This window comes from Chlamydotis macqueenii, chromosome 3 (genome assembly GCF_036417535.1).
Source record: "Chlamydotis macqueenii isolate bChlMac1 chromosome 3, bChlMac1.mat, whole genome shotgun sequence".
NCBI classification, from domain to species: Eukaryota; Metazoa; Chordata; class Aves; order Otidiformes; family Otididae; genus Chlamydotis; species Chlamydotis macqueenii.
The window spans coordinates 78981096-79006048 of record NC_141558.1 but is presented as its reverse complement, the minus strand read 5'-3'; the positions used below and the strand labels follow the sequence as shown (position 1 = coordinate 79006048).

Sequence of the window (24953 nt, the reverse complement as noted above, 5' to 3'; positions counted from 1 at the left end):
CACTCCTTTACTCAAAGCAACATCAGAAGTAGCTCTAGAACATTTTAATAGTGCAATAAAAAAAAACATGACAGTCTGTTTGTGCTAGTTAGTCATGTTAATTTTTGTCTAAAATTTCACTGACCCTCAATTAAAGGAAAAATAATACACAGAATTTGGCTTTTCCACAATGAAAGCAGGAGCAAATTAACATCCGAATACAAGAATACACACATTCATTCAACGATGTGATGATCTTGAAAAAGCACCAGTTCAGGTCAGTGTTTGTGCATTTACGTTGGTGCAGCAAGGGCTTTACCGATACTGTTTATTCCAGCTTTCAAACTGGAACAGTTTTCAGTCACAATGAATGTTGGAACAGTTTATTAATCTTGCTGCTTTTCCTTTACTATAAATGCAAAACATGCTTGTTTTTGTAGACAATCCCAGTGTCTACGCTGGACCGGATATGTCACCACAAGAAACCTATCAAGCACAGATGCAGCTTATTCCAGCAGAATGACTACAAGAAATTATGCCAACTCCCTAAGCGGAATGAACTACATTATCAAAGAGGCTCTTATGCCCACACTATATCTATTACTTAGACAGGGATGACATACTCACACACTCTCACTGCTATATCTACACTAAAAAGCACCAGCCACTAGATTTATCACAAGTCTAATGCAGCATGAAAAGGCATGATCATCGACCATCAGAGCCATATTATAAAACATAACTGCAGTTATGCAGATAAAACTTTTCTGGAAGTGATGTGGAAGTATACCAGCAAAACTCTGAAAACATAGCTAGAGTAAAATGAATGCCCAAGTAGCATACCAACATATTCATGCCTGCAAAGCTCTTCCAATCTAGACTATGGATTTATCTCTGTTGCAAAACTCTATGGATACAGAAAGGGTTCTTGAGGAAACTGGAAATGCAGCTTATACTAGCAGGACTTTGGTTTGGTTTTTTTTTTCCCCTCTCAGTATAATTAAACTAAACATATAAATTCTACTGCAACAGGACACAAGGAGGGGGCAGGAAAACTGCATTATCTATAACGTGATGTAAATACTTAGCTATGGTAGAACCACCTCTGTCAAGTGCAGAACTGTAGCACTGACCTCACCTAAAGCCACACATATGCTGAGAGTCTTACCAACACAATACTGGTATAATATTCAAGGTAAGTGCTCAACATACAAACAAAATAAAAACACACTTAAATACAAACACACTTAAAAACATACTTAAATATGCACTTAAATACACTTAATAAATAAAAATTGGTATGAGTATCATACCAGTGAATAAGCCAAGGGGCACCAATGAAGGTACAATTGGGATAGTGTATCAACATGGTGAGCTTCTGCACTCCTCCATCAATGTAAACAAGCTATGTGAAATACAACATTCCAGTGCCCCAACTTGTAAGCTCAGACATGGCCAAAGAAACACATCTAAGAAGAGACCTAGTATACTTAAACACTATCCAACAAAGATTTCAACTCAAGATGAGAATACATTTTGCTTTAATGCAAGCAGGCTGGACTAGAGAGTATAGGTGGTCATTCAGCAAGCAGTATGCCCTGAGATAATATAAACTGGTCATTTTATCCCCCGTCATTTCTTCATCATTTTCACAAATCAACTAAAAAAAAAAATCTACAGTCCGTCAGACATCAGTGCACACTAGAGAAATTTTATTGTATAAAAACACACTGCCACTGAAAAAAATTCACCATCTTGATCCCAAGACTACTGTCAACAAAAGCACAAAATCCCTTCAAGAAAGAGTGAATTTCATGTAATAGTAAGATTTCTGAAATTTAAACAAATACTGTATTCCACACTCAGTCAACAGATTTTTAAACAATTAAAAGTCTTAGCAGGTGTATTGTTTAAAAAGCTAAAATATTCATAAGGTTGTCCACATGAAAGCCTTCAGAAAAGAGAGTTTATATCCAGACAGTATTTTTAGTCTCCTACAAGCAGTTAAAAAAACAGCCTTAAAATTAATCTCAAATTTTAAAAAATCTCCCACTTCATTCAAGAATGAGCAAGAGGCATGGAGAAGCCTTTCTCTGATCTGTGAAAAAAGCACAGAATGAAGAACTAAAGCAGCACTCCACACTCCTTAGTGGGCGCAGCGAAAGTCGGTCTGACAGCATGCTTGCTGTTACTGCATACAGATGTTGCTGGTTCTAAACTCAAGCCTCACGAGCATTGCTGAGATTACCCAGAAACGTTAAAAAAAAAAAAACACCACCAAAAAAAAATCAAAATACATAAAAGTTTTGGTCAAAAAATAGATCATTTTCAACACTCTCCCTAAAAAACAGCACCAAAACAAAACTTTAAAAACGTATTAAAGTAGAGCTGCTAAATCTGGATTTGAAAAAAATCACTGCCTCCTGTGACACATCAAGGAGTGATAAAAACTTGAAAACATTCTAGCCCTCCCCTGCCCCCCAAAAAATAACTCATTTTGCTGCTATTGGTAATCTACCCACCAACCTAAAAAGTTACTTGCCCTTGTATTTTTGCAAGCACTCTATTACAGGTATTGAAAGTTCTTAAATGAGGATCACGTTGCCCTATGTGCTACAGCACAGCGGTTTTTTTTTAAAGGTGGATTTATTTTTCAATGACTTTTTTTTTTGTCACCATTCAACAGAAGAGGATGTTCTTTTAAACCTTTTTTCATCCTACACTGTGAACGCAGCTCATGCCAAGAAACACATTATCTGAGATGCGAAAACAAGCTCCAAAGTGATGTTTACAGGGCTTCATCTGGGAGCGCAGGCCCCTCTGAACCACACCAGTTTAACACCTCAACAGGACCATAACCAAACTACTGGGAAGATGGGGGAAGCCTGAGAAGCCAGCGACTCAAGACAAACAACTCTGACGGAGCCCCTCCCAGAAAAAAAAAAAAAAAACAAAAAACAAACCCCACCCGTGCCCAAGTCAATCCGCCCTTTTGGCTCCCCTGAACACACACAGAGCCGAGAATCCTTCACCTCTCTCCCCAAACCACATACAGAAGAAGCCGCTTACAGCAATTTCTTAAGGGAAGAGCGGGGGCTGGGGGGGAAAGCACGCAGCTGCTGGGATTTCGGGGAGAGGATCTCAAGGCCCCAGAGAGAGCCGCGCTTCCCACACAGAGAAACGGCCCGAGCGGGGCCCGGCGGCAACGCCCCACGCGGCGCGGCGGCACCAGAAAGAACCTCAAAATGGCGCCCGTGGGGGAGGAGAGTCAAGAGTGAAACTGCGCAACAAACGCTGGCAGGAAGCCAGGCAGCGCCATCTTCCCCGCTCTCCCCCCACTCCCACTCGCACGGAGAGCTGCGCCGCAAACGCTGGCTGCCGAGCCCGGGCACGGCCGGAGCCACGTCGGAGGACCTCTTCCCTTCTCCTTCAAATCCTGTGTCGCTCCGTACGGCCCAGCCCTGAGGAGGAGAGGAGCGGGCTGCGGGGAGCGGAGAGTCGGGGAAAAGCAAAGGCCTCCACATCTCTTTCCTTCCCGCAGTGATTATTTACTAACAGTTTTAAGTAAATATAAACGTGCCCTCTATGAGTCGTTTAATTCTGCCCAGTTTTTAACATTACTGCATCTGCTTTCTGCTGTAATTCATAAGCGAATTTTGCAATTAATCGCAGAAATAAATTATAATTAGAAGCCCCCCCTCCAACCCAATAAATGTGAGGATTTCAGAAAAATCCCCTCCACAAGCCACCGCTTTTAGCCACAAGTAAAAACTACTTATAAAACAGTATTTCTTCTACGAAAAATAATCCCAGCACCACAAAGGAACGGATTCACATCCACTCTACAGCAAAGCCAAACGGGTTACTCCAGAAAGAGACGGTTTATTGTTATGTTTTTAAAGGACGCATTACAATTAAATATTCTCTCTCGAAAAGGGGAAAAAAAAATAACCACAGCACAAAACTTGGTCCGAAAAGGAAGAAAAAAGCGCATTAGCCCAAACCTACCGCCCGAGCATTTCGCGCACCCACAAAAAGCAGCACCGTTTCCATTCCTTGGTTAAAAGCAGGAGGCACGGAGCAATGCAGAGGAAATTGGAAATAAAGAACCAAACAAATCAAATCAAATCGAGTGGCGACACCGAAAATGAGAAAACGAGTGAAAAATAAATCCCCAGAAGGCACAAATCTGAGAGACAAGCTCAAAGAAATGACAAGATTAGGGTGGTGGCGAATGGACGGGGGAAAGGTAAAAATCAAGCCAGGAGTGAAAAAGGAAAAAAAAGAAAAATCCTTCCCAGCTCCACGGCCAGGAGAGAGACGAAGTGTCTCCATTTTCCCGACGAGGAGGAAGAAAGACTGTTTCACAGACCACAGAGCTTTAGAGAAAAGCAAAGAAACGAGGGGGAAAAAAAAAGAGGGAGGAGATTTGAAAAGATTATTTTTCTTTCTCCCTCACACACTCTCTCTATCCCCCTCTCTCCCTCTCACTCTCTCTCTCACACTCACACATACACACACACACACTCTCTCCCTCCTCTCCTCTTTCCATCCCTCTCTTGATGGCCATCAAGGGGGCGGAAAATAAAAAAAAAAAAAAAAAAAAGACAACAACAACAACTAATTTTAAACCGGCTCAATCAATGAGTCATTAAAAGAGATTTTTCTTCCCTCCTCTCCTGAATTTGCATGGCATCAGCAAGAAAAAAAAACCCACCCCAAACCTCTCCCCTCTCTGCAGCTATCAGCCTGGACCTGAAACCTTATCTCTCCCTTCAACCCCCACCCCCCCGCCTTTATTTTAAGAAACAACTTTTTTTTTAAGTGCCCTCAGCAGCCACCACCACCAACCTCGCGGAAAAAAAAAAAAAAAATATATATATATAGAGTTCATTTCCATGTGAATCCACATCTGCCCAAACAACAGCCACCCACAAAATATCCCTCTTCTTCCTCCTCGTCTCCCCTCTCGCTCGCTCTCTCTCTAGATATATATTTATATACATAGCCCCAGAGCCAATAGCTCTCTGGGCTGAAACCTAATATCCTGGTTTTGGCAACTCCTGGTTGTTAATTTGCTCCTCTTTCTTTTCTGTCTGTCTGGAGATAGATTTCCCCCCTCTCTTTTCCCTCCCCGAAGGAAGGGAGGAAGGAGGTTGTGTGTTTTTTTTTTCCTTGAAATTTTTATCACAAAATTATAATACACTCAAAGGGAAACTCACCGTCATGAAAAAGCAGTGCCTTGTCAACGGGGTTTCTTCGCCATCACATCAGGGGCTGGCAGTGTAAGAGAGAGAGAGGGAGAGCGAGAGAGCGAGGGAGGGAGGGGGGAGAGAGCGAACGAGCGAGAGAGGGGGAAAGAGAAAGAGAGCGAGCGAGCAGAGCAGAGGAGAGGAGAGCAGAGCCCAGCTCGGCTCCGCACCGCTCTGCTCCGCGCTGCACCGCACCGGCACCGCACGGCACCGCGCCGGCCGCGCAGCTGGGAGCTGGGCCGGCAGACAGTGCCGCAGCCCGCCGCCCGGGCACACGCACCGCCGCCCTGACACCATCAGTCCCCGGCTCCAACGCCATCCTCGCCCCGCCGTCTGTACAGACAGTCCCTTTAAAAAGTTTAGCTGCCTTTTTTTTTTTTTTTTTTGGAGAAAGCCGTAGATCTGGCGATCTATACCTGCTGCAGCTGTTTACTTTCGGTTAAAAGTTGGGGTCTCTTTGGGGTTACAGAAAAGTAAAAAAAAAAAAAAAAAAAATCGTTTTTTTTTCCCCCACTAAAAAGAACATTAACAACTTGCTTGATTTCCTACATATTAAACATGTAAACCACTACACACTTGGGGTGAGCAGGGAGATCTCCAGAAAAAATAAATGCAAGGTCACCTTGAAAAAGAAGATTTGATCCTCTTTCAAGTTGCAGTATTTTCAATATTTTGACAGACATTCATATCACCCTTGGTGAAAACAAATTACATTAATTTCAGCTGCTTTAAAAAAAAGTCTGGGGTAACCTAAAAATGCTAATCTGGAGTCAAAACTTACAGCACTGAGCATTCATTGATACAATTCTACCATTTATTTCAACTAAAACCATTCATAAAATAATCTTTTCAAAGCTTTTTTGTAATATAAAATTAATTCAACTTAAAATATTCACTTTATTCATTAAAAATGTGTTAAAAGTTCTTTATTCAGATGATTCAGAGAAGCCTAGTTTATTTACAACAAAAACATTTTGATTGAAAACAGTTAGATTTTTAGCATCTAGAGAAATGTATGGTGATGCTTTTAAAACAAGAGATCTCTTTAAAGACCCTTTTTTTCTGCTAGTAATCCCAATTCCCAAGGACTGGCACATAGCAACCTTTTCTATTTTTTTTTTCCCTAATAAAAAGTAACTTTGTTAAAATTTCTTGAGGACAAAGATTTGAAGACTTTATTTAGTAGCACATTCTTCTTTATTAGCTTTACAGGTCAAAAAAACCCAAGTTTTTAGGTTTTCAATATGAAGACATGAAAACAGTTATGGGCAGTGTACTAAGTGGACCTTCTCCAAGAATTTGGCCAGATTTATGTTTAAAAGAAAGTCAGCACCTTGGCATTCTTTTCAATTAGAATCTGGCTATATCATTTTTTGAAGTAATCAACCGATTCATATTGTAACATGGGAAACAAAGGTGAAGCCTGATTCCAAACCTTTGCCAAAACTCACCTGCAATTCTTGTTTACTTGCACATCCACAGCAGAAAATTTAGGTGAAGTTTCCAATCACTCCCTAAATGGAAAGGTCGGGCCCTAGCAAACACGCCTTAGTACAAGCCCAACAGATCCTTTGTGGAGTCCAGACATATTGAACACAAGCACGGCACTGCCTAGTCCATCAGCCAATATATTAACTTCACTTGTCATAAATACGGCATGGGCCTGAAGAGCCAACAATATGGACATCAACACCACGTGTCAAAGAGCTCAGGGTCCTAATTGCACTTAGAGCCTGTACTCCTGACACTAATATTAGAAAATCGAAAAGGCCAGACTTCAAGGTCCCTAACTTCAGCGAATGCTTCAAGGGGCCAAACCCTGCCCTGAATTATAAGCCTACTCAGCATCACTGGCTTTAGAAAATATTGCTCAAGTAAGAACTTGTGAGCTGAGAGACACCACAAGCGTTCTTCTGATTTGGTTAACAGGAAGGAACTTTACTTCAGAGGTTATGAGGCAGAATATCTGAGCAGTATATTATTATTCTCCCAGTCCTACAGAAACCACAAATAGGAAGTAGGCAATACAAAGAAATAGGAGGAAGGAGGACAAATTACTTTGAATAGATTCCCTTATCATAAGAAACACAGTAAATTGTCCACGATTGTACCATAATTTACAGTTATTTTCCCGGAAGGATATTCCAAAGCAGCGTTGGTAATAACCTTGCTAAGCAGGGACAGTACAAAAATAGAAAGAGAGCTAACATCTGTACAGTGAAGCACCCTGAAGTGACTAGATTTCTCCAGACCTACACAAGTCAGTGAGTTTAAGAATGAAAATCCTTTACATTGCCACTGAGTGGACAAAACAAAATCAGAACACACTGTATCCTCTGCAGAAGTAAATTTGCATATATTTCTATATTTGCTATACCTGTTCAGAAACCAAATTGGCTCAGGTAAAAATGGTTACTAAATAAATAAATAAATAAAAGTCAGATGTGACTTTATAAGTCAGATTGAAGTATGCACTTAAAGCAAAATTAATGTGACCTTTAATACTAAGAAATTTGAATGCAGTCTTCAACTGTATTGCTACCACTTTCTGGTGTGCTACAGAATTTTCCACACTATGTTTCTAAAGAAATACAGCTTTTTGCTGTGAGGTACTCAATCTTTTTTAAGATAATCACATGGTGCTTCTGAACTGTCATTGCCCCAGGAGGTTTCCCCTCTTCTTTCTGCCTTACTGCATTAATACAAAAGACCCTAATATGTCAAAATTCTTCTACCCCAAAGTCACCTGGCCAGAGCTGTCATCCTCACAGTCCTATTTTCCAAATTATGTACAATGCACATTCAGTAGCTGTTTCTCCTTAGCTTCCCCAATCACATTCGTTCATTTTTCCTGTAGCAGCTTCAGAAGGAGTACGGGGAAATAAGCATGAGAAGGAAAGCAAGACCAGTGTCAAAAAGGAATAGGAGAAATCTTTGAAGACAGACGTTGGCATAATAATTCTTAAGTATAGCCACCGGGAACATCATGTGCACCCATCACACAGCATACTACTTGGCTATATTTTGACATCAGCTGTCAAACTGTGACCATGCTATTTAACAACTACCACTTTCATATGTGTACAAAGACACCAAGTGACATTTGGAGTGAGCTGAGATACATGGCCATGAAATGACGAATTCTGCAGAAGTGAAAACTAGGCTCAGATATTGAGAGAGAGAAAATAAGGAGGTACAAAACGCCCTCCCCATTCATTCTGTCTCCAGTTTTCTCCTAGATCAAGTCACTGTATTATACTTCAGCCCATTTTTCCAGGTCTGCATCACAAGCATTCCAATTCTTTTGTGCAATCATAAGTTAGTCCCCCAAAAGAAGATCAAGCAGGTTCTTAAGAACGAATTTAAAGACTAAGCTATTTGCATTAAAGGAATTAATTCCAGAGTCATCCCAAGATTCTTGTGTGAACAGTTGTTTTGTAACCTCAACTCACTGCATCCTCTATGAGGTATATTGGATGGAAAAGATTGCCATTTATTCCTCTGCAGCCTTCCTTCTTCAGACTGAGTGCTTCAGCTCTATTGATGGCAGTTCTTCTTCTCCTCTCCATCCCTTAACATGTTTCTTGTGTCAGCTCATCACCAGACACACCATTTATCCAACTACATACTGCTTCATTAATTACTAATTTAGAAAAGAATGAATAAGCTTGAAGGCACAGAAACAAATAGGTCATCATTAAAAGGTACAAGCAATAGAAAGGTAGAGGTCACAACAATTGAAAAGTAGGGCACTCAAATACAGTGGCATGAAAGGAGACAAGGACTTTAACTTGCAATATAAATGCAACACATCACATGAAAAATTCAGCTTCATATCCATATGAATTGCCAAATTTTAAATAGTTGCCACCAATACTTAGATGACCACCAGTAAAAATTTCCTAAACATTAAAAATTTCAGCTTGATACCATGCCTTACTTACACAAAACAATACTTACAAAACCAGAGTCATAATTGTGTGGTGTAACTTACAAAGCTGTATGACTCCAGTATCAATCAGCATACCAAATACAGGACTATTTAACCAATCCTATCCTAAGGGGTGATTGGTTAGGATGTAGGTAGTAAGAGGAGGTAACTTAGAATGAAGCATAGGATAATAGAATAGTTTGGGTTGGAAGGGACCTTTAAAGGTCATCTAGTCCAACCTCCCCTGCAATGAGCAGGGAGACTTTCAACTAGATCAGGTTGCTCAGAGCCCTGTCCACCCTGGCCTTGAATGTCTCCAGGGATGGGGTATCAACTTGGACGGGCATCAAGTTAGTTGGAGAGGGTCCAGAGGAGGGCCACGAAGATGATAAGAGGGCTGGAGCACCTCTCCTACTGAGGGCTGGCTGAGAGAGTTGGGGCTGTTCAGCCTGGAGAAGAGGAGGCTCCAGGGAGACCTTATAGTAGCATTCCAGTACCTAAAGGGGGCCTGCAGGAAAGAATGAACCTGAGGAACAAGAGACTTACACCAGTACCAGAAGAAAGACAGGTTTCTGTGAGTGGAGATTGTGTGAGGGCCAACAGGGCTCTTGTGCGATGAATCAAAATAACAGGTTTTGGAGAACTATGCTTCTCTGACATGCGGATCTGACGTATGGAAGACAATCAAGTAAAACCAGAGAAAAATGTGGTGACTGGACCTCCCATTCAAACAAATGATAATGCAAAATCATTACTGGAACAGATCAAGAATAATTATATCATGCTCCAGATTTATTTAAATAGAGTCTCATATTCTTCAGCTTAGAGTACCTTAAAAAGGAGAATTAAGTTTCAAAAATTAATAGCACTCACTTCCAATTTTGAATAATCTTAAGATATTCAGCCACTTAAACGTATTAGAAAAAAACACCTCTGGAGAGTGATACTATGGTATCTGGAGCAATAAATAAGCTTCAACAACTAATACTGCCAAAATTTCTAAAAGAAATTTAAACTAAAAATGATGGCAGAAATTGGGAGAAGCTTGTATAATATTCATAGCTTGTTTGGTTAGCATAGATGAATGGGAAAAAAAAATCAAGTAAGGTTTCAGAAATACACAAGACTATGTTAATGAGCAGATGGACGCAAGGGTTTTTGTTTGTTTTGTTTGGTTGGGTTTTTTTAGTAGTAATTTAAAACAGCAGCCAGGCAATGAAACTAACAAAAGGATGATTCCTAACACAACTGAGATGCTGTGGTTGATTTAAAAAAAAAAAAAAATCAAATAAATATTAATAGAAGGAACCTAAGCAAAAATTGAGGCCTAAAACATGAAACCAGGCATTACAGGGATAACAGCAACACAGTGGAATAGTAAGTAATACCAAAAGCATTTATGTTCAGGAAAGAAACACAAACATACTAAGTTATACTTGTATAAGGACAAGACAAAATAGAGGAATAGAAGGGACAGTGTGATTAAAGCATCATCTAAGTCACAACTTTGGAAAAATAATGGTTTTACTTGGGTATTTTTGGGACCCTAGTAGGTTTCCCTAGGAAACCAACTGGATTTGATTTGGATATGAATAAAGACTGCTGTAAGATAAGTCTTAATATTATCATTAGAAAGGGTGTTAATATGAATGGAATTTCTTCTCTCAGATTTAGAATGAAGAACAAATGCTAATAATAAGAGGCAGTTCTTCAAAATGAAAGCTGACAGATTTTTTTAATAAGATGAATAAAAGGCAAAAAGAACACAAGTTTAATTTTGTTAACTAGTGAATATACTACAGGAGAGCTGACAGAAATTCAGTAAACTTGGATACAATGACTTCAAGTTAATTCTATTTAGATTATTCAGAAAAATAAATGGAATATACTTGCAATTAAGAGTCACAATTCCAAAATGGAAAACTTTGATATACCATTGAACCTAGGTGGTCCTTTGAACTGGCTAGTCCAATAACCAAACATAGTTTTCTGAAATACCTTAAAAAAAAAAGTCTAAAGTGAGGCACTGAAAAAAAAAATCTCTTAGGAACTCCAGAACTAATGGAATAACTACCTCAAAGGGAGAGTCCATAAGCCAGCATCTGTAGTCTACATACTTGGTCTTCAGAATTTAACTAATGTCAATTAGCAAGTTAGGGTTCTAAATACCAGTTAGCAGCTAGGCCTGGACCAAACCTAAGTGCTTACTTTATTAATTTTGAAGTGCCTCTTGTCATAAAATGTTGTGCTTTGAAGTCTGTCCCTGGTTTTGGATAACTCTTTTTTTTTTTTGTAGAAATGAATTTGTTTCTCCACCTTTGGGACTGGGAATACCAGGTTCTCAGAAGGCATCAGCTCAGACTTGTTTCAAAACAAGTGCACCTTGACTTGTGGGAATATAATTAGTACCTTAAGCATTCCAGAGGAAGCTTTCACATTACTCAGAGCAATTAAGATGTGCCAAGTAAGTTTATAGTTCTAGCTCTCTCTCATTAGTGATTTTAAAACACACATATTTTACATTGTCTTGCCTTTCCATATGGGCAAATATATAAAGCACAACATTTTAGTCCAAACAAAAGTTTTTTAAAAAACAATCAGTATGTCAAACATCATGTTAAAGGAATTTGTTATTTTTTTCCAAGAGAAGAACACAGAGATACAGTGACTCGACAGTCACTTTTACTGAAGCCCCCATTCCACTGTGAAAACTGTACAGTCTACAGTATCTTAAATGAATCATAATATAGCTTACATCTTTAATGCCTGATCACAGCACCAGAGGAGTTCAAAAAGCTCTTACTAAAACCAGCAGTAGAATAGGACGGTTGCGCAAGCCACTGAAGTACCTACTTTGTAGCCAGAAGTAATTACGTTCATCTGCTAATCTCTTCGGGAGAAACTCATTCTAACAGGCAGAGATCACATCTATCAGATAAGAGCTCTGCGAAAGACACAGGGGCTGCTGCTTTTTGGAAAACATAGCTAAAAGACAAAGTAGGATTTTTTGTTTGTAATGGTGCAATGTACATGCATTACACCCTTTGGAATAAAAAATGTCAGTGTTGGGAATGCATACCAATGATAAGGAATAACTGTATTTACTTTATTCCTCTGCTACAGAGAGTGCAAATCTACATCTCAAGATCATGCCACAACTGTGAGCTTCTTGACTTCCATAAGCTCAGGAACCTCAGGTTTCAGAATCCATTAGTTTGAGACCTGACACCCAGTTGCCTCTGTGGATCTCGCTTTTATGCCCCGCTCCTCTTAAAATAATGATGGAATGAGACAGGGTCTTGAACCTTCACCTGAACTGTGCAATACATCTCTCTTCAAAAGGCTACGAGTTCATGCTGTTCAGCTAGTTTAAATCAGCACAAAATATTTCAGGTAGATAGCATTCAACAGCTATCACCATGAGTTATAGATTTAAACCTGGAAGTATGCAGGTCTCCAGGGAGACCTTATAGCAGCCTTCCAGTACCTAAAAGGGGCCTACAAGAAGGCTGGAGAGGGACTTTTGACAAGGGCAGGTAGTGATAGGACAAGGGGTACTGGCTTTAAATTGGAAGAGGGTAGGTTTAGATTAGACATAAGGAAGAAATTCTTTACTGTGAGAGTGGTGAGGCACTGGAACAGGCTGCCCAGAGAAACTGTGGAGGCTGCACCCCTGGACGTGTTCAAGGCCAGGCTGGATGGGGCTCTGAGCGACCTGGTCTAGTGGAAGGTGTCCCTGCCCAGGGTAGGGGGGTTAAAACTAGATCATCTTTAAGGTCACTTCCAACCCAAACCATTCTATGATTCTATGTGCAACCTGCAACTTCACGTAAAACAAGTAACACTGTACAGTCCAAGCAACAGCAAAAGGTCTTACTGAAATGATTACCATCTACTTTCAAACCAGAGAGGAACTAAAGCACATCCAGAGGGGACAGGGAAAAAAAAAAGTAGGAAAAAATTATAATGTGTACCTTACTCTTACCTAATATTCTCAAACAGCTAAACTGCTTGTTGCAGCTTACCAAAATGAGTACAAGCCTGAGCTAGAAGGCTTCTATTTTATTCAGCTGGTTACTAGTTGGGAAATTGTAAATCTTATGGTCTTTATGGCTTATAATGCAGCACACTAAGAAGCCTTAAAACATAAAAGTTGCTGCCAGCAAGGTCAGGAAGAAAATTGTCAGTCTTTGTATTACCACAACTATATATACACCAATATCAATTATACCAAAACCTCAAATTGTAAGCGTGGAAAGTAAATTTGGAACATAGAGATGAGATGGTTAGAAGAATTTTACTGCTCCCTTTTTAATTTTTCATTATAGTCATACACTTCACCTTCTTGTATCTGGGGTTATTTTGCTTCTAACCCAAAAATCATTTGTGCACATTAGCAAGGAGAAAATATTCCAGTCTCTCCCAGAAGCTCCTATTCACAAGTGTATTTGGTCCTCATTAACTTAAACCTCTAATCACCTCACAATTTAGAATATCACCTTTCTAAGTGCCCAAGTGTAATAAAGAGTAATCATTATACTGCAGCATAAAATACTTAACATTGACTTTGAGGTGTGTACACTAGTGTTTTCTTGTAATCTTTTCATAACTAAAGTTGGTTTACTCACTGCAGTTCACCTATCAGGTCACATTGTGTAACAATACCAAAAACATACTCCAGTAACATTTGTGCATAGTGAAAAACAGCAAAAGCCTTTTTCTGTCAATATTTTCATGTATGAGATAAACACTTATATCACTGTTACCATCTGTATTACCTACATTCATGGGAGCATAAGGTAAAAAAGCCTGCTATGTAACATGAAACTTGCACATTTTTCTAATGAAACAAGATGGAAATAAGGATTTATCTTTTTCTTACAGTGAATTAACTGCACCATATTCCTCCCAATGTAACATTACTGCAATTACTGCAGGAGTGGATTTGACTATTTATTAGCAAAAAATGCCCAAGACTTACTAAATGCATCATTTAAACACACTAGTAGGGAAAAAAAAAAAATCAGGTGAGAATATTTCAAGATATCCTTCCTTTTTCATGATTGAGCATTCTTCCTTTCTACAAGGTAAGAGGTTTTAATTTTTAAGACTCAAAATCTAATTTTTCAGAAGCAAAATTCTGGACACATTAATATTGCACTGTTGTCACAGTTAAGAGCTGTAATGCATTAACTTAATAACCACAATGTTACACATCCTGCTGCTCCCCATCCAACCTGCTCCAAAGTACTACTGTGATACAACAATCCCTTGAAATGTCCTGATTTTATACTGTAACAACGATAACGAAAGAATATTCTCTATTTTGATGCAAGCCCTTTATACATTTGAAGGATTAAAGGCATTTCACTGCCTTTCTTCTGTCATTCTAACTGGGCTGACATTATTACATACAAGGCTCAGGTGCTCCCTAGGCTCTAACAATGTTATTTCATATCTAATACACAAACTAAACCATATTTCTCAGCAAACAGAAAACAATGGCTACTTTCAAATGCTAACTTTAAGTAGCATAAATAATCTATACTTCCAAACAGGAACATTAGACAAAAAACTCATCACCAAACACAGGATAGTAAGTTTGGAGTATCCACTTTAGGTTTACCACCTTTTTGTTTCAACAGATAGTTTTAGGCTCTATGCTAATTTATTCTAAGTACCTTTGAAATGCCGAGGGAAGGTAGATAATATTTGTAGAAGTGGACAGGAGTTAAATTTATTTTCATATGTTTCTAAAAGAGTGCTTTGTGTTAACTTTCTCTGCAAAAGTTAACGTTTAATGAAACAGAAGAGCAATTCTCAAAAGAATACACCAGAATGATGGTCACTTTTCTACTTTGTAGCCAAGTGTACTTCATCTCTGGTTCCTGCTGAAAATTTACTTAAAACACACCTCCTAATTATTAAACTTAAACACGTGAAGAAAGTCTTCCTCATCATGTTTCCATATAGGCCTCTGTGGATTTCTCATCCTGACCTCCCTCGAGGGCACAGTAATCCACGGGCACTGCTCTCACGCTTTCCCTGAAGAGCGGAACCTCCTCTGCAACAAAACGCTCCAGAAATCAAATAGGCAGCTAAGAAGAAAAACAGTCCGTTGGGCAGCACCTCCGCAGTTACCTGCGAGCATTAACAGCCTTTTTCATAACTACTTCATTGCAGAAGAGGGAACAGCAGGAAGGGCTTCCTAAAACACGGCATTTACAGAGCCTCCTGGAGACGCTGGCCCCGTGGAGCGGCCTGCACCTGGCCGCGGGGAACCAGGCGCCACACTCGGCCGTGGGGCAGCCCGACGCCCGGCTCGGACGAGAGCCGAGCAGCCAGCGCGGCCTGGCTTCATTTTTAACGGCAGGTGGAGAGCGGCTGCCGCCGCAGGCAGCCCGGCTGAGGCTGAGGCCCTCAGCCGCCCTCCCCCGGGCCCCGCGGCGGGGAGAAAACGCCCCCACAGCCCCGCTCTGCCTCTGCCACCAGCGGGCGGGGGGTGCCGGCAGCCCAACGGCCGCCACTGCCGCACTCCCCATGGCGGGCGCGGCCTGGGAGGCGGTGGGAGGAGGAGGAAGGGGGGGAAGAAGCGGGCATTTACGCACGCGCGCACAGGGGAAAGGAGGGCGGGGGAGGGCAGGGGGTTATTTATAGCCCGGCCACTAATTCGGGAAGCGGGACAACGCGCCCCACGGAGCGCGGCACCTGCCGCCAGGACTCACCCCATCCCGCAGAGAGGCGCCGGCCCCTTTAAAACCACAGGAGACCCCTCCCTCGGGCCCTCCTTCCCTCCCGCCGGGAGCCCCTCAGCCCGCCAATCGGCGGCGGCGACGCAACAGGGGCTGCCGGCAGCCAATCGACGGGCTGCTTAGTGACCGGAGGGGAGGTGGAGAGGCAAGATGGAGGCAGAGGGAGAGGTGCAGGCTGCCTTCGTGGCTCCCCTGCAGCCCGAGATGGCCGCCGACGCCGTGGTACTGCCGGAGCGGCTGCAGCGGCGGGAAGCGGAGCGGCAGCAGGGCGTGGAGCGGCAGCGGCAGAAGAAGGAGGCGCAGGTGGTGAAGGAGGAGCAGAGCGAGTTCTTGATGGCCGCCTTCGCCCGGGAGCGGGAGGCCGTGGAGGCGCACCTGGCGGCGGGGCTGCTGGAGGAGGCGGCCGCCCGCCTGCAAGGGCTGCAGAAGCTGCTGACCGAGAGCGTGCGGTTCCTGGCGTCCTACGAGGTGCGGCAGGGGCAGGAGGCCGTGGCGCGGCTCCAGGCGGACCTGGCGGCCCGGCGCCAGCAGCTGCAGCCCAAGAAGAAATTCGCTTTCCGGACCCTGAAGAAAGAAGCGGCTCCGGGCAGCGAGCCGCGCCCCGCGGAGCCCGTCCGGCCTGCGGCCGCCGCGCTGTCCCCCGACCACGGCTCCGCCGAAGGGGAGCCGGGCGGGCCGCCGCTGTGCGGGTTCAGCGGCGCCGAGGACGAGGAGCTGGAGCTCGGCCCGGCTGAGCTGCTGCAGCGCGACGTGGTGCTCTCCGAGCTGCGCGGCTGCCGGGTGCGGCTCCGCGGCAACGCCAACACGCTGCGGGTGCGGGACTGCCGGGGGTGCACCGTGCTCTGCGGGCCCGTTTCCACCTCCGTGCTGGTGGACGGCTGCAGCGATTGTCTCCTGGTGCTGGCCTGCCAGCAGCTCCGCACCCATCGCACCCACGACAGCCGGTTTTACGTGCAGGTGACCAGCCGAGCTGTAATTGAGGACTGCACTAAGGTCGCCTTCGCCCCCTACACCTGGAGCTACCCTGGCATCGAGAGAGATTTCGAGTCTTCCGGGCTGGACAGGAACAGAAACAACTGGAACTTGGTGGATGACTTTAACTGGCTAGCGACTGACAAGCCGTCACCCAACTGGAGCCTGATCCCTCAAGAAGAGAGAATCAGTTGCTGGAACTGACAGCAGAGGCAGCTCCGTTCTGAGCAAGAAATGCTAGTGTAAACACATTGATTCATAAACGATGAGACACTATCCCTGATATGCCATTAAGTGATTCCATTTGGTATTTGAATTGTGAATTACAATGTATGACCAGATTTTCTTAAATTGAAGAATACCAGTTAAATATAGTTTACTGTTCTTATGCCAGTTGCTGCTATAATCTTTATGTATCACTGTGGAATTTGCTAGCTACTGCAGTACCTCATTGCTGAGTTTTTTTTAATTAAGGTGGGGCAAGGGGCACTGATACACAGGCAAGAGTGAGCCTCTATTAGAGCTCTTGTGCTGGTTTCACCCACCCAGCCAGGATCTGAATTAGCTGCAAGTAGTACAAGCTGTACTAGAATGTAAAGATCAAGTCTGTTTTTCATGTTTTTGTGGTTCTCAAGTTGCAGACAATGGTACACTATATCTTATGGGGGGTATGGGAGAGGACTTTTGTGAGGTAGTGGGGACAAAATGTTAATTTAAAGGAGCCTAACTGGACAGTGTAGCAGACTGAGATGAATCCTAAACTATGATGTAATTATGAGGCAGGTTCTGTTGATGTGGGTGAAATCTGTAAGTTGTGTATATCGAGGCTTTTATTTCAAATGACATAAGGCTAAAAGAAAAGTCTCCTAATGAACGTTTAATGCTCTCCTAGTATATTAATGATTGTTTGAAATTAACAAACTTGTAGAGGCTGTATAAGGATTTTCAGATTACAAAGGTTTAATAATGTTATGTGAAAGCATGCTTCTGTGACCAATTTTAACCTAAGATGGATAAAATAAGTGCTTTGAATGTACTTCTGTACATTAAGTGCTGACTAACATTAGAGAAGCTAGTTAAACTGTGCTACTGCAGTCTGAAACTTTATGGGAGAGATGTTCAGGTATGTCCTACTAGTTGTTTCGTCTGTCTGCCAGACATAGGCTTTGTGGTGCTGTGATCTTAATTTACAGCACCCTGCTACTGTATAAGTGCAGTGTTGACAGAGGGAGTCAGTAAAATGGGAAGATGAGGTGCTATATTCCAGTTCCAAAGTTACATGTTATCTCGCATAAAGTGCACAGTAAGTTAAGTCTCATTTCTTCACTCCTGCTAAACAAATTTTTAAAAAATTATCAGCATTATGGAATACAATGTTTTTACAGTGCCCTGTTTGTGAAGCAACCACTATCCATACATAAAGTATACATAGTAGTTCTAGGTTTCCAAAACCACTCCTTAAATTGTGACATTTTACAATAAATCATTGTTTATCTTGCTTAGGAATCAGCTTACGGTTGTATTTTAAAACTGCTGCACTACCATCATATGTGCCTCTAACAGAAAGTGAATACTAACTGAACCATAAAAACTGCGTCATTGCTATGATGAATACTTGAAACTTCGCTTGAGTACTTGACTGGTTTTGAGCAGAGAAACTTAGACAAGTTGTTTTCAGCATAGGTAGTTTAAAAGAGGAGGAAAATAAGGGATTTTTTTATACATTCTTCACAATTTTGTTTTGTTTACTTCTGTTAATGTATACTTTCACTGAATTGGATTTTGCACTTCAAATATATTTGTTTTATTTAAGTTGTCCTTTTACTAATTATTCTTCTTTGCATTGACAGCATCATAAAAATATATGAAGAAAACACCCTTAGTCTTGCTTTAATATATGTAATTTTGAATATCTTGTTAAAGGGATGAAATCAGATGAGGCTCTTAAGTATCTTAATTTTAACACATCCATCTTAGTACAGACCCTGATTTTTAGTTAATCTTTCTTCCCCACATATCCTGGTAGTGACAAATCAATCCCCTTAGCATCCTCTAGTCCTGGGATTGGAAACTGCTCAGCTTGTGCAAAGTTGCAGAAATGCCTTTGTTCTGCTAGCCAAAAGCTATAAATGTTTAAGTTTAGTTACTGTGTTGGTGGACACTGGCAAATCTAGAAATTGAGGTACTGCTGCTAGGCTGTAGCAGGTGTCAGACGTGCGCTTCTCAGCACACTTCAAACTGGCATGTGCATTCCTGCCTTACCTCTTGGTCCATAGCATGCAGTATTGCCTGAATAAACAGAGCATGAGTCAAAACAAGGAAATTTAGACTTCAATTTCAGTCTGAAAATGCTTCCCTAGTGATATTTTTCAGAGATCAGTTATTGACATCCCAGTTCACAATGACTTTTTTTCCACTTGAAAGACTTAACTTGTTGAACCAAAATTATTTGGTAATACTCCTCAGGAACATGACTTCAGAGGAGACTGCTGAAGATGTTCTGGACAACTGCTTTCCCTTAAAGAGTTACCAGTACCTTCATAATACAAAACAGGTAACTGAATCTTGGTCCCAATATGACATGAGACAAGAAAATTCAATCTGAGAACAGCGTGCTTACATGTGATTTGCAGTTCTAAGTATATACCTTCATACGCCTGTATACACACACAGACTTGCATGTGTTTCCATGCACCTTTTTTAAATGTGAATTTCCTGATGTAGAATCATACTAGGAGAAATTCAAAAGTCTTTTGGAACAGAAGTATGTGATGTTAATAGTAATGCAGTATGTGAACACAAGTTACGCACTAGAAAAGGTTTGTTGGTGTTGATGGATCCATCAGTATAGAAATACGGATATGGATAGGCTCCATCAGTATAGAAATCACAACTTTTTCAGGTCTGGAAGAGAGAGAAATACCTGAGCATTTCTATATAATTAGTTATTTTAACATCACTATAATATTTTTTATTAAAAATACATATGGAAAAGGAAGTCACAACTGGTATAAGCACTAGCATGCTGTCATCTGCGTCTCCCAGAATAAACACTTCCTCCTGACAACACCAGTGCAGAGCTTGTCTGTGACTCACTTGTGCTTTAACCCCCAGCATTCTGCTAGCCCTTGTAGGTAGCAAAAAATTAAAATGCCAAGCGAGTGAGAGAATATTAGCTGATAGCCCAAAAGTACAGCTACTCATTTGAGAATCTATTTTCCAGTTGAATCTAGTGGAAAGTGGTAATTCAGGTGCACTGAGAATTATATACTCATTAAATTTCTACAAAAGTATTTAAAAGCATGATAGGAGTAAGTATATATATATATATATAATGTTTTACAGGATAGTTAGATGTATTTAAAATTTCTCAGCTATTTCTTAAACTAATTTCGTAGATGGGAAAAAAAAATCTTTTTATGTTGACACATACTCAAACTAATGGTCTGGAAATAAGATGTTCAGGATACTTTGGCAGCTCTGGATTACAGAGTTGTCTGGACCAAGTTGCCGTTGGAGCTACTTAGAGAGTAAATGCTAAACACAGAAAGACTGAAAGTCTAGTCCACAGTCTTTGTAGCTTCATCATATTTCTTTACCTTTGGCCTCAACTGACAAGGCATCAGAAAAATTGCTTCCTATCTGCAGGTGAGACTTAACCTGTTTTTTGACAAGGTCAAAACCATATTTTAAGTATGGAAGCAATGAAACAGTTTTACTGAGAGTGTCTGGTTTCAACAAGTGAGGAATTTTGTGCTATCTTGTCTCTAGATGACTTGATGATGGAGCACCTCATACATCACACTGAAGCGAACCTCTTCAAGGAAAGTAAGGAGTGTCATGACGTGCCCTGAGCTACCAGCAGCAAGTGGCCAGGCTCCTGAATTCCCCGTCCGAAGCTTGTGACTGAGAAATATGCAGAGGGAAGGCTAGGCAGAGTTCGTACGGCGGCTGGTTTGAGGAGATGTTCCAGGCTGTCTCTGTTCTCCTGGGTCAAGGAGACTTTCAGTGCCCGCCGGATCAGAGCCGCTTTGTCTCCCTGTTAATCGCAGCTTGGAGAAAGGAGGGCGGCGCATGCTCGGTTTCTTCCCTCGGAGCGATAAGGAATGCTGACATGAAGAAAATGCCTAGAAGCCTCTTCGAGGCCAGGAGCCAGGATTGCTTTGTCTCTAACCTGCTAGAGAGAGTTTGCAAAAAATCCCCTTCCCCAGAGACCCACGGGAGAAGAGGTACTTTGCTCGAGAGGCTTTGTGCAAGCGTGCGCACTGAGCAGGTTTCACGGCCGAGTGTGGAGCAGGTAAAACCAGGCTCACGTCGTGCTGCAGGGAGGGCCAGAGCCATCAGAACTGCTGTGAAAACAAGCTGGTTTCAAACTGCTGTGCCTAGCGGCAAGAAGGAGAACTAAAAGCACAGGGCAAAGGAGAAGACAGTTCAAGGAGCCCATTGAACCTGCATGTTCAAGGACGGTAATTCCCCAGCCAGTTAAGGAGGAGGAGTGCCAGGAGCTAGGGCTGGTTGCTGCCTGCCGTCCCGCAGCCGTGCTCAGCCAGCCATACCAGGGCTGGCCGGCCGTGAAGCGGTGGCACCGCCAGCACTGCTTTGCCTCTCTCCACGGCAGTTTGTCAGTGTGACCCACCGGTTGGCCAGATTCATGTAACCTTCATAACACAAGACTGAAGCCAGCAAAGTCTCCTCAAGAACTTAAGCTCCGGTTTGCGGTTCACCGCCACCAGAATAACCAAGGAGCTTTTTTAATACGTCTCCTAAATAAATTAATTTTGCTAGGCATTAGAAGGGGATGAAAAAAACACCTGCCAAGGACATGCTTATGAACACCTTATGAGGATAACAGAAACATCAACCCTGTAAAACGAGGTGCAAATTAGCCCTGAATAGAGGGCTTATTGGCAGAAGGGTAGAAAGTTTCTAAACAGTGTGGGCAATTGAGGTGTGGAGCCATTTTGCACAGGGAGTCACAAGAGCATATTCTTATTTAAACCTTTTTGAAAGACGGCCTGGCTGGACAGCCCTCCTCCAGCTGACAGCCTTGCTGAAATCTCTAAAGCCAGTGAAACTTCCTTAGCTCACCACAGCACTGTAATGCAACCTTTTAAAGCTCATATGTGTCTGCGAATAAAATAAAAGTTTTATGCAAAAAATACACAACAACGAACCCATAAGAGAAAATTGAGACAGTTCCTTGGCGCTACAGAGAGCCATTTGTTGAGGCTGGGAGAGGTAGCACGGACCAAAGCTTGCCTCCAGAGAAGCAACTGAGAGCTTTGCTGCTTCTTCCAGTGAGGCCACCATCTCACCTGGATGTCCCATCCCCAGAGGGACCAACCCCCTCAGTTCCCGCAGGGACCCAGGCATTTCCCTCTCTCTGCACCTGCTTTCTCTGAATACCAGGAACAAAAACGGAGTTATTTGCATTCCCTCTTTATCCCACCTCCTTTCATTTCAGTAGATTCTGATGTGGGCTCTAGTAAAATTGCTCTGTGAAAAAGCAGGTAAGAAATAGTGCATAAGTCAATTTCTTACACACTTTAATGCTTTATATTTTTGAGGGCTTGGATTTTTTATTTGTTTATTAGGTGGGGGTTTTAAAAGCTTCTTCCTACTCAGGCAATAGCTATATTAGGACAAGGATCAAATATCAGTGGCTTTACCTAGTGTTACAAAATACTTAGGAATTCTTTAATGGATTTTTTTTGTGAATACATAGAGTCTTCCTCCCTTCATAAACATCCTACTTCTGTCTTTCCAAGTAGATTTCTCCCAGCACGTAAGAGTGGGATCTGAGGGAAAGCTTGTTGGATTTGAGAACTGTATGCAGACAAGTACATTTCTTAACTTCCTTTATGCTTCATCCTTTTGCTGCTCTGGCCCGTTACCTCCTACTTTCCATCAAGCTCTCCCCACTTCTTCTGACTGTCGCCTTTTTTCTGTGCAGCCTTCCTATTACAGCCATTGGATCTGCACAAGAGAGCTCGTAGCCTGTACTGTACTAAAAGGCCAATTTCATCACATACAAAGAAAGATATGAATAGCAAGAAAAAATAAAATCTGTGCAACTTGCGGAATTTCAGCATTTCCATTCACATCGTGGTCTGATTTATCTGACTGACTTCAGGATCCACCTGTTGTGCTGAGATGTTTTCCAGGAGTAATGACTATTGTAAGCCTTTCGTAAGGCTTCTTTCAATTCCCAACATATTTCCTTCCTGTTTCTGCAAGTACAAACGTCAATTTATAACTCTTATTCTTTCAGCAGTGAACACTGCACCCCAGACATCACAGTAATACAAATAAATACTCATAATGAGCATCTTGGGGGGGCAATGAAAACCTCTGTTTTCTGAACACATCACCCACACTGTGGATAAGGATGGCTGAAATGCTGGGAACTCCCCAGAGCAAAACCATGCTAAAACCCCCACGGTGTGCCCCAGTGTGGTTTAGGAGCCATGGGGTCCGGTGGATCAGATCGCCCTTCCCAAGGTAAAAAACAAGTAGTGAATTTAATGACTTGCCTCTGCTTCCAGCCTCAGGACCTGCAGTCACCTCACATACCTCAAAAATAGCAGCCTACCAAGTTACTTGTGTACATAGGAGGGAAAAAAAAAGTCATAAATCAGACCTTTTCTCCGCCTATTAATCACACAATGTGGTACAGCCATTTTATTGTGTTGTTCCTCAGGAGTGTCCCTGTACATGCTGCACTGTTACAAATGCAAGCCAAACCATAAACTACAGAGCATAAAACCCCCTCTTATCTTTACGCAATAACTTCCTATCATAGGTAAAACCAGACATCTTCATCCTTGCAATGAAACCTAACCACTTCTAAGGAAAGAAAAAAAAAAAACCCAGGAAAGCCACATGTTTCATAGCACAGAGCAGCGTAAAAGAAAGATTGGGCTAGGCAATTATTTTTTTTTTTTACAGACTAAGAGCCTTTCTATAGTTTAGGCACATGGGATATACATATCTAAAGGCATTTTGCCTTTTATGTCTCATATTCCTGAAGACAAAAGGAGCACAGTTGCTCCAGGACTGGGCAGCAACTGTATAGTAAATAGAATATTTTTAATGTCTGCATTAAAACCAACTTTTTCCTCCCTCCTAGCTTTAACTGGTAAGTTTGTAGCTTATATTTAGTTTAGCAGGCATAGGTTTTTGGAAAGGTATCAGTATTGTATTGTTATCCATATAAATTATATTTTTAACAATATTTTGAACTTGAACACATTCATGGTGAGCTTTAGCAGATCAATAATCATTTTAATATTTTATTCTGCCACTTTCTTCTCCAAAATGGTGTATGAATTATACATTTGAGTTAATATGCAATCTCTGAGGAGGCCATTAACTCAAACATCCTGCAATTAGCTTTTGTCTGCTATGGGTCAGTTTCAGTATTTTTTATTTGAAGTAGAAAGCGGTAATAAATCTGCTGGATTAAAGGCCAGTCCCACCCCAGATAAAGATTTGTAAGAAAAGCAGATGCTAGGCAAAAGCAGTTTTCTCTGTTGTACTGTCTACACCCCAAAACACTTCTTGATGATCCCCCATAACCTTTCTCTTCCTTAGGCTGCTCTGCTTAAGACAGCCCTCAGCTCACCAGTTTGTGCTGAAGCTCACACAGCTCTGTCTCTGGGATAAGCAGAAAGCATTAACTCCCCACTTTTAAAAGTGTTAACCTCATTTTTTGAAGGAAATGTAAGAATATAGGATATGATTTACTGTTGAAGTCCCCTTTTTTAAAGCTGCCAGGCATGGTGGGTTAACTTGATATGTGGGTAGTTTTTGCCACTGGAAGTCCCCAGCTGGTACTGAACTATTGACGCTACTTAAATAAACAGCAGATTTCCAAATCTGCGTTCTTTTGGTTGTGTTGATTGCTCTCTGTGATGACTTTAAAGGTACCACCTGAAGTCTTAAAGGTCTAATTAATACCAGAGTGTCCCTTCCTGAGCATCAGGTGAATCATTGATCATCTCCCAGGAAACACTAACTATTTAGGAGTGATTTATTAGGACTCCTCCTGTTGCCTTTGTTTAGGGA

General features: G+C 41.8%; 2 protein-coding genes across 6 annotated transcripts in view; one reads left to right on the top strand and one right to left on the bottom strand.

Moving 5' to 3' along the window:
- Positions 1 to 16012, bottom strand: part of BICRAL (BICRA like chromatin remodeling complex associated protein) — a 47483-nt gene extending 31471 nt beyond the window's left edge. The window contains exon 1 of one of the 5 annotated variants that reach the window (XM_086745546.1): positions 15888 to 16012. The gene's annotated coding sequence lies outside the window, so the exon portion shown is untranslated. The other 4 variants (XM_086745545.1, XM_086745548.1, XM_086745549.1 and 1 more) reach the window with 4 other exon arrangements.
- Positions 16013 to 16051: 39 nt separating this feature from the next.
- TBCC (tubulin folding cofactor C) lies at positions 16052 to 18698 on the top strand. The gene has a single exon (XM_086745550.1). The coding sequence runs from the start codon at positions 16065 to 16067 to the stop codon at positions 17088 to 17090; it is 1026 nt and encodes a 341-aa protein (XP_086601676.1). The 5' UTR covers positions 16052 to 16064; the 3' UTR covers positions 17091 to 18698.
- Positions 18699 to 24953: the final 6255 nt, after the last annotated feature.

Coding starts and splice junctions, on each gene's coding strand:
- TBCC (XM_086745550.1), top strand. CDS start 16,065: ATGGAGGCAGAGGGAGAGGTGCAGGCTGCCTTCGTGGCTCCCCTGCAG.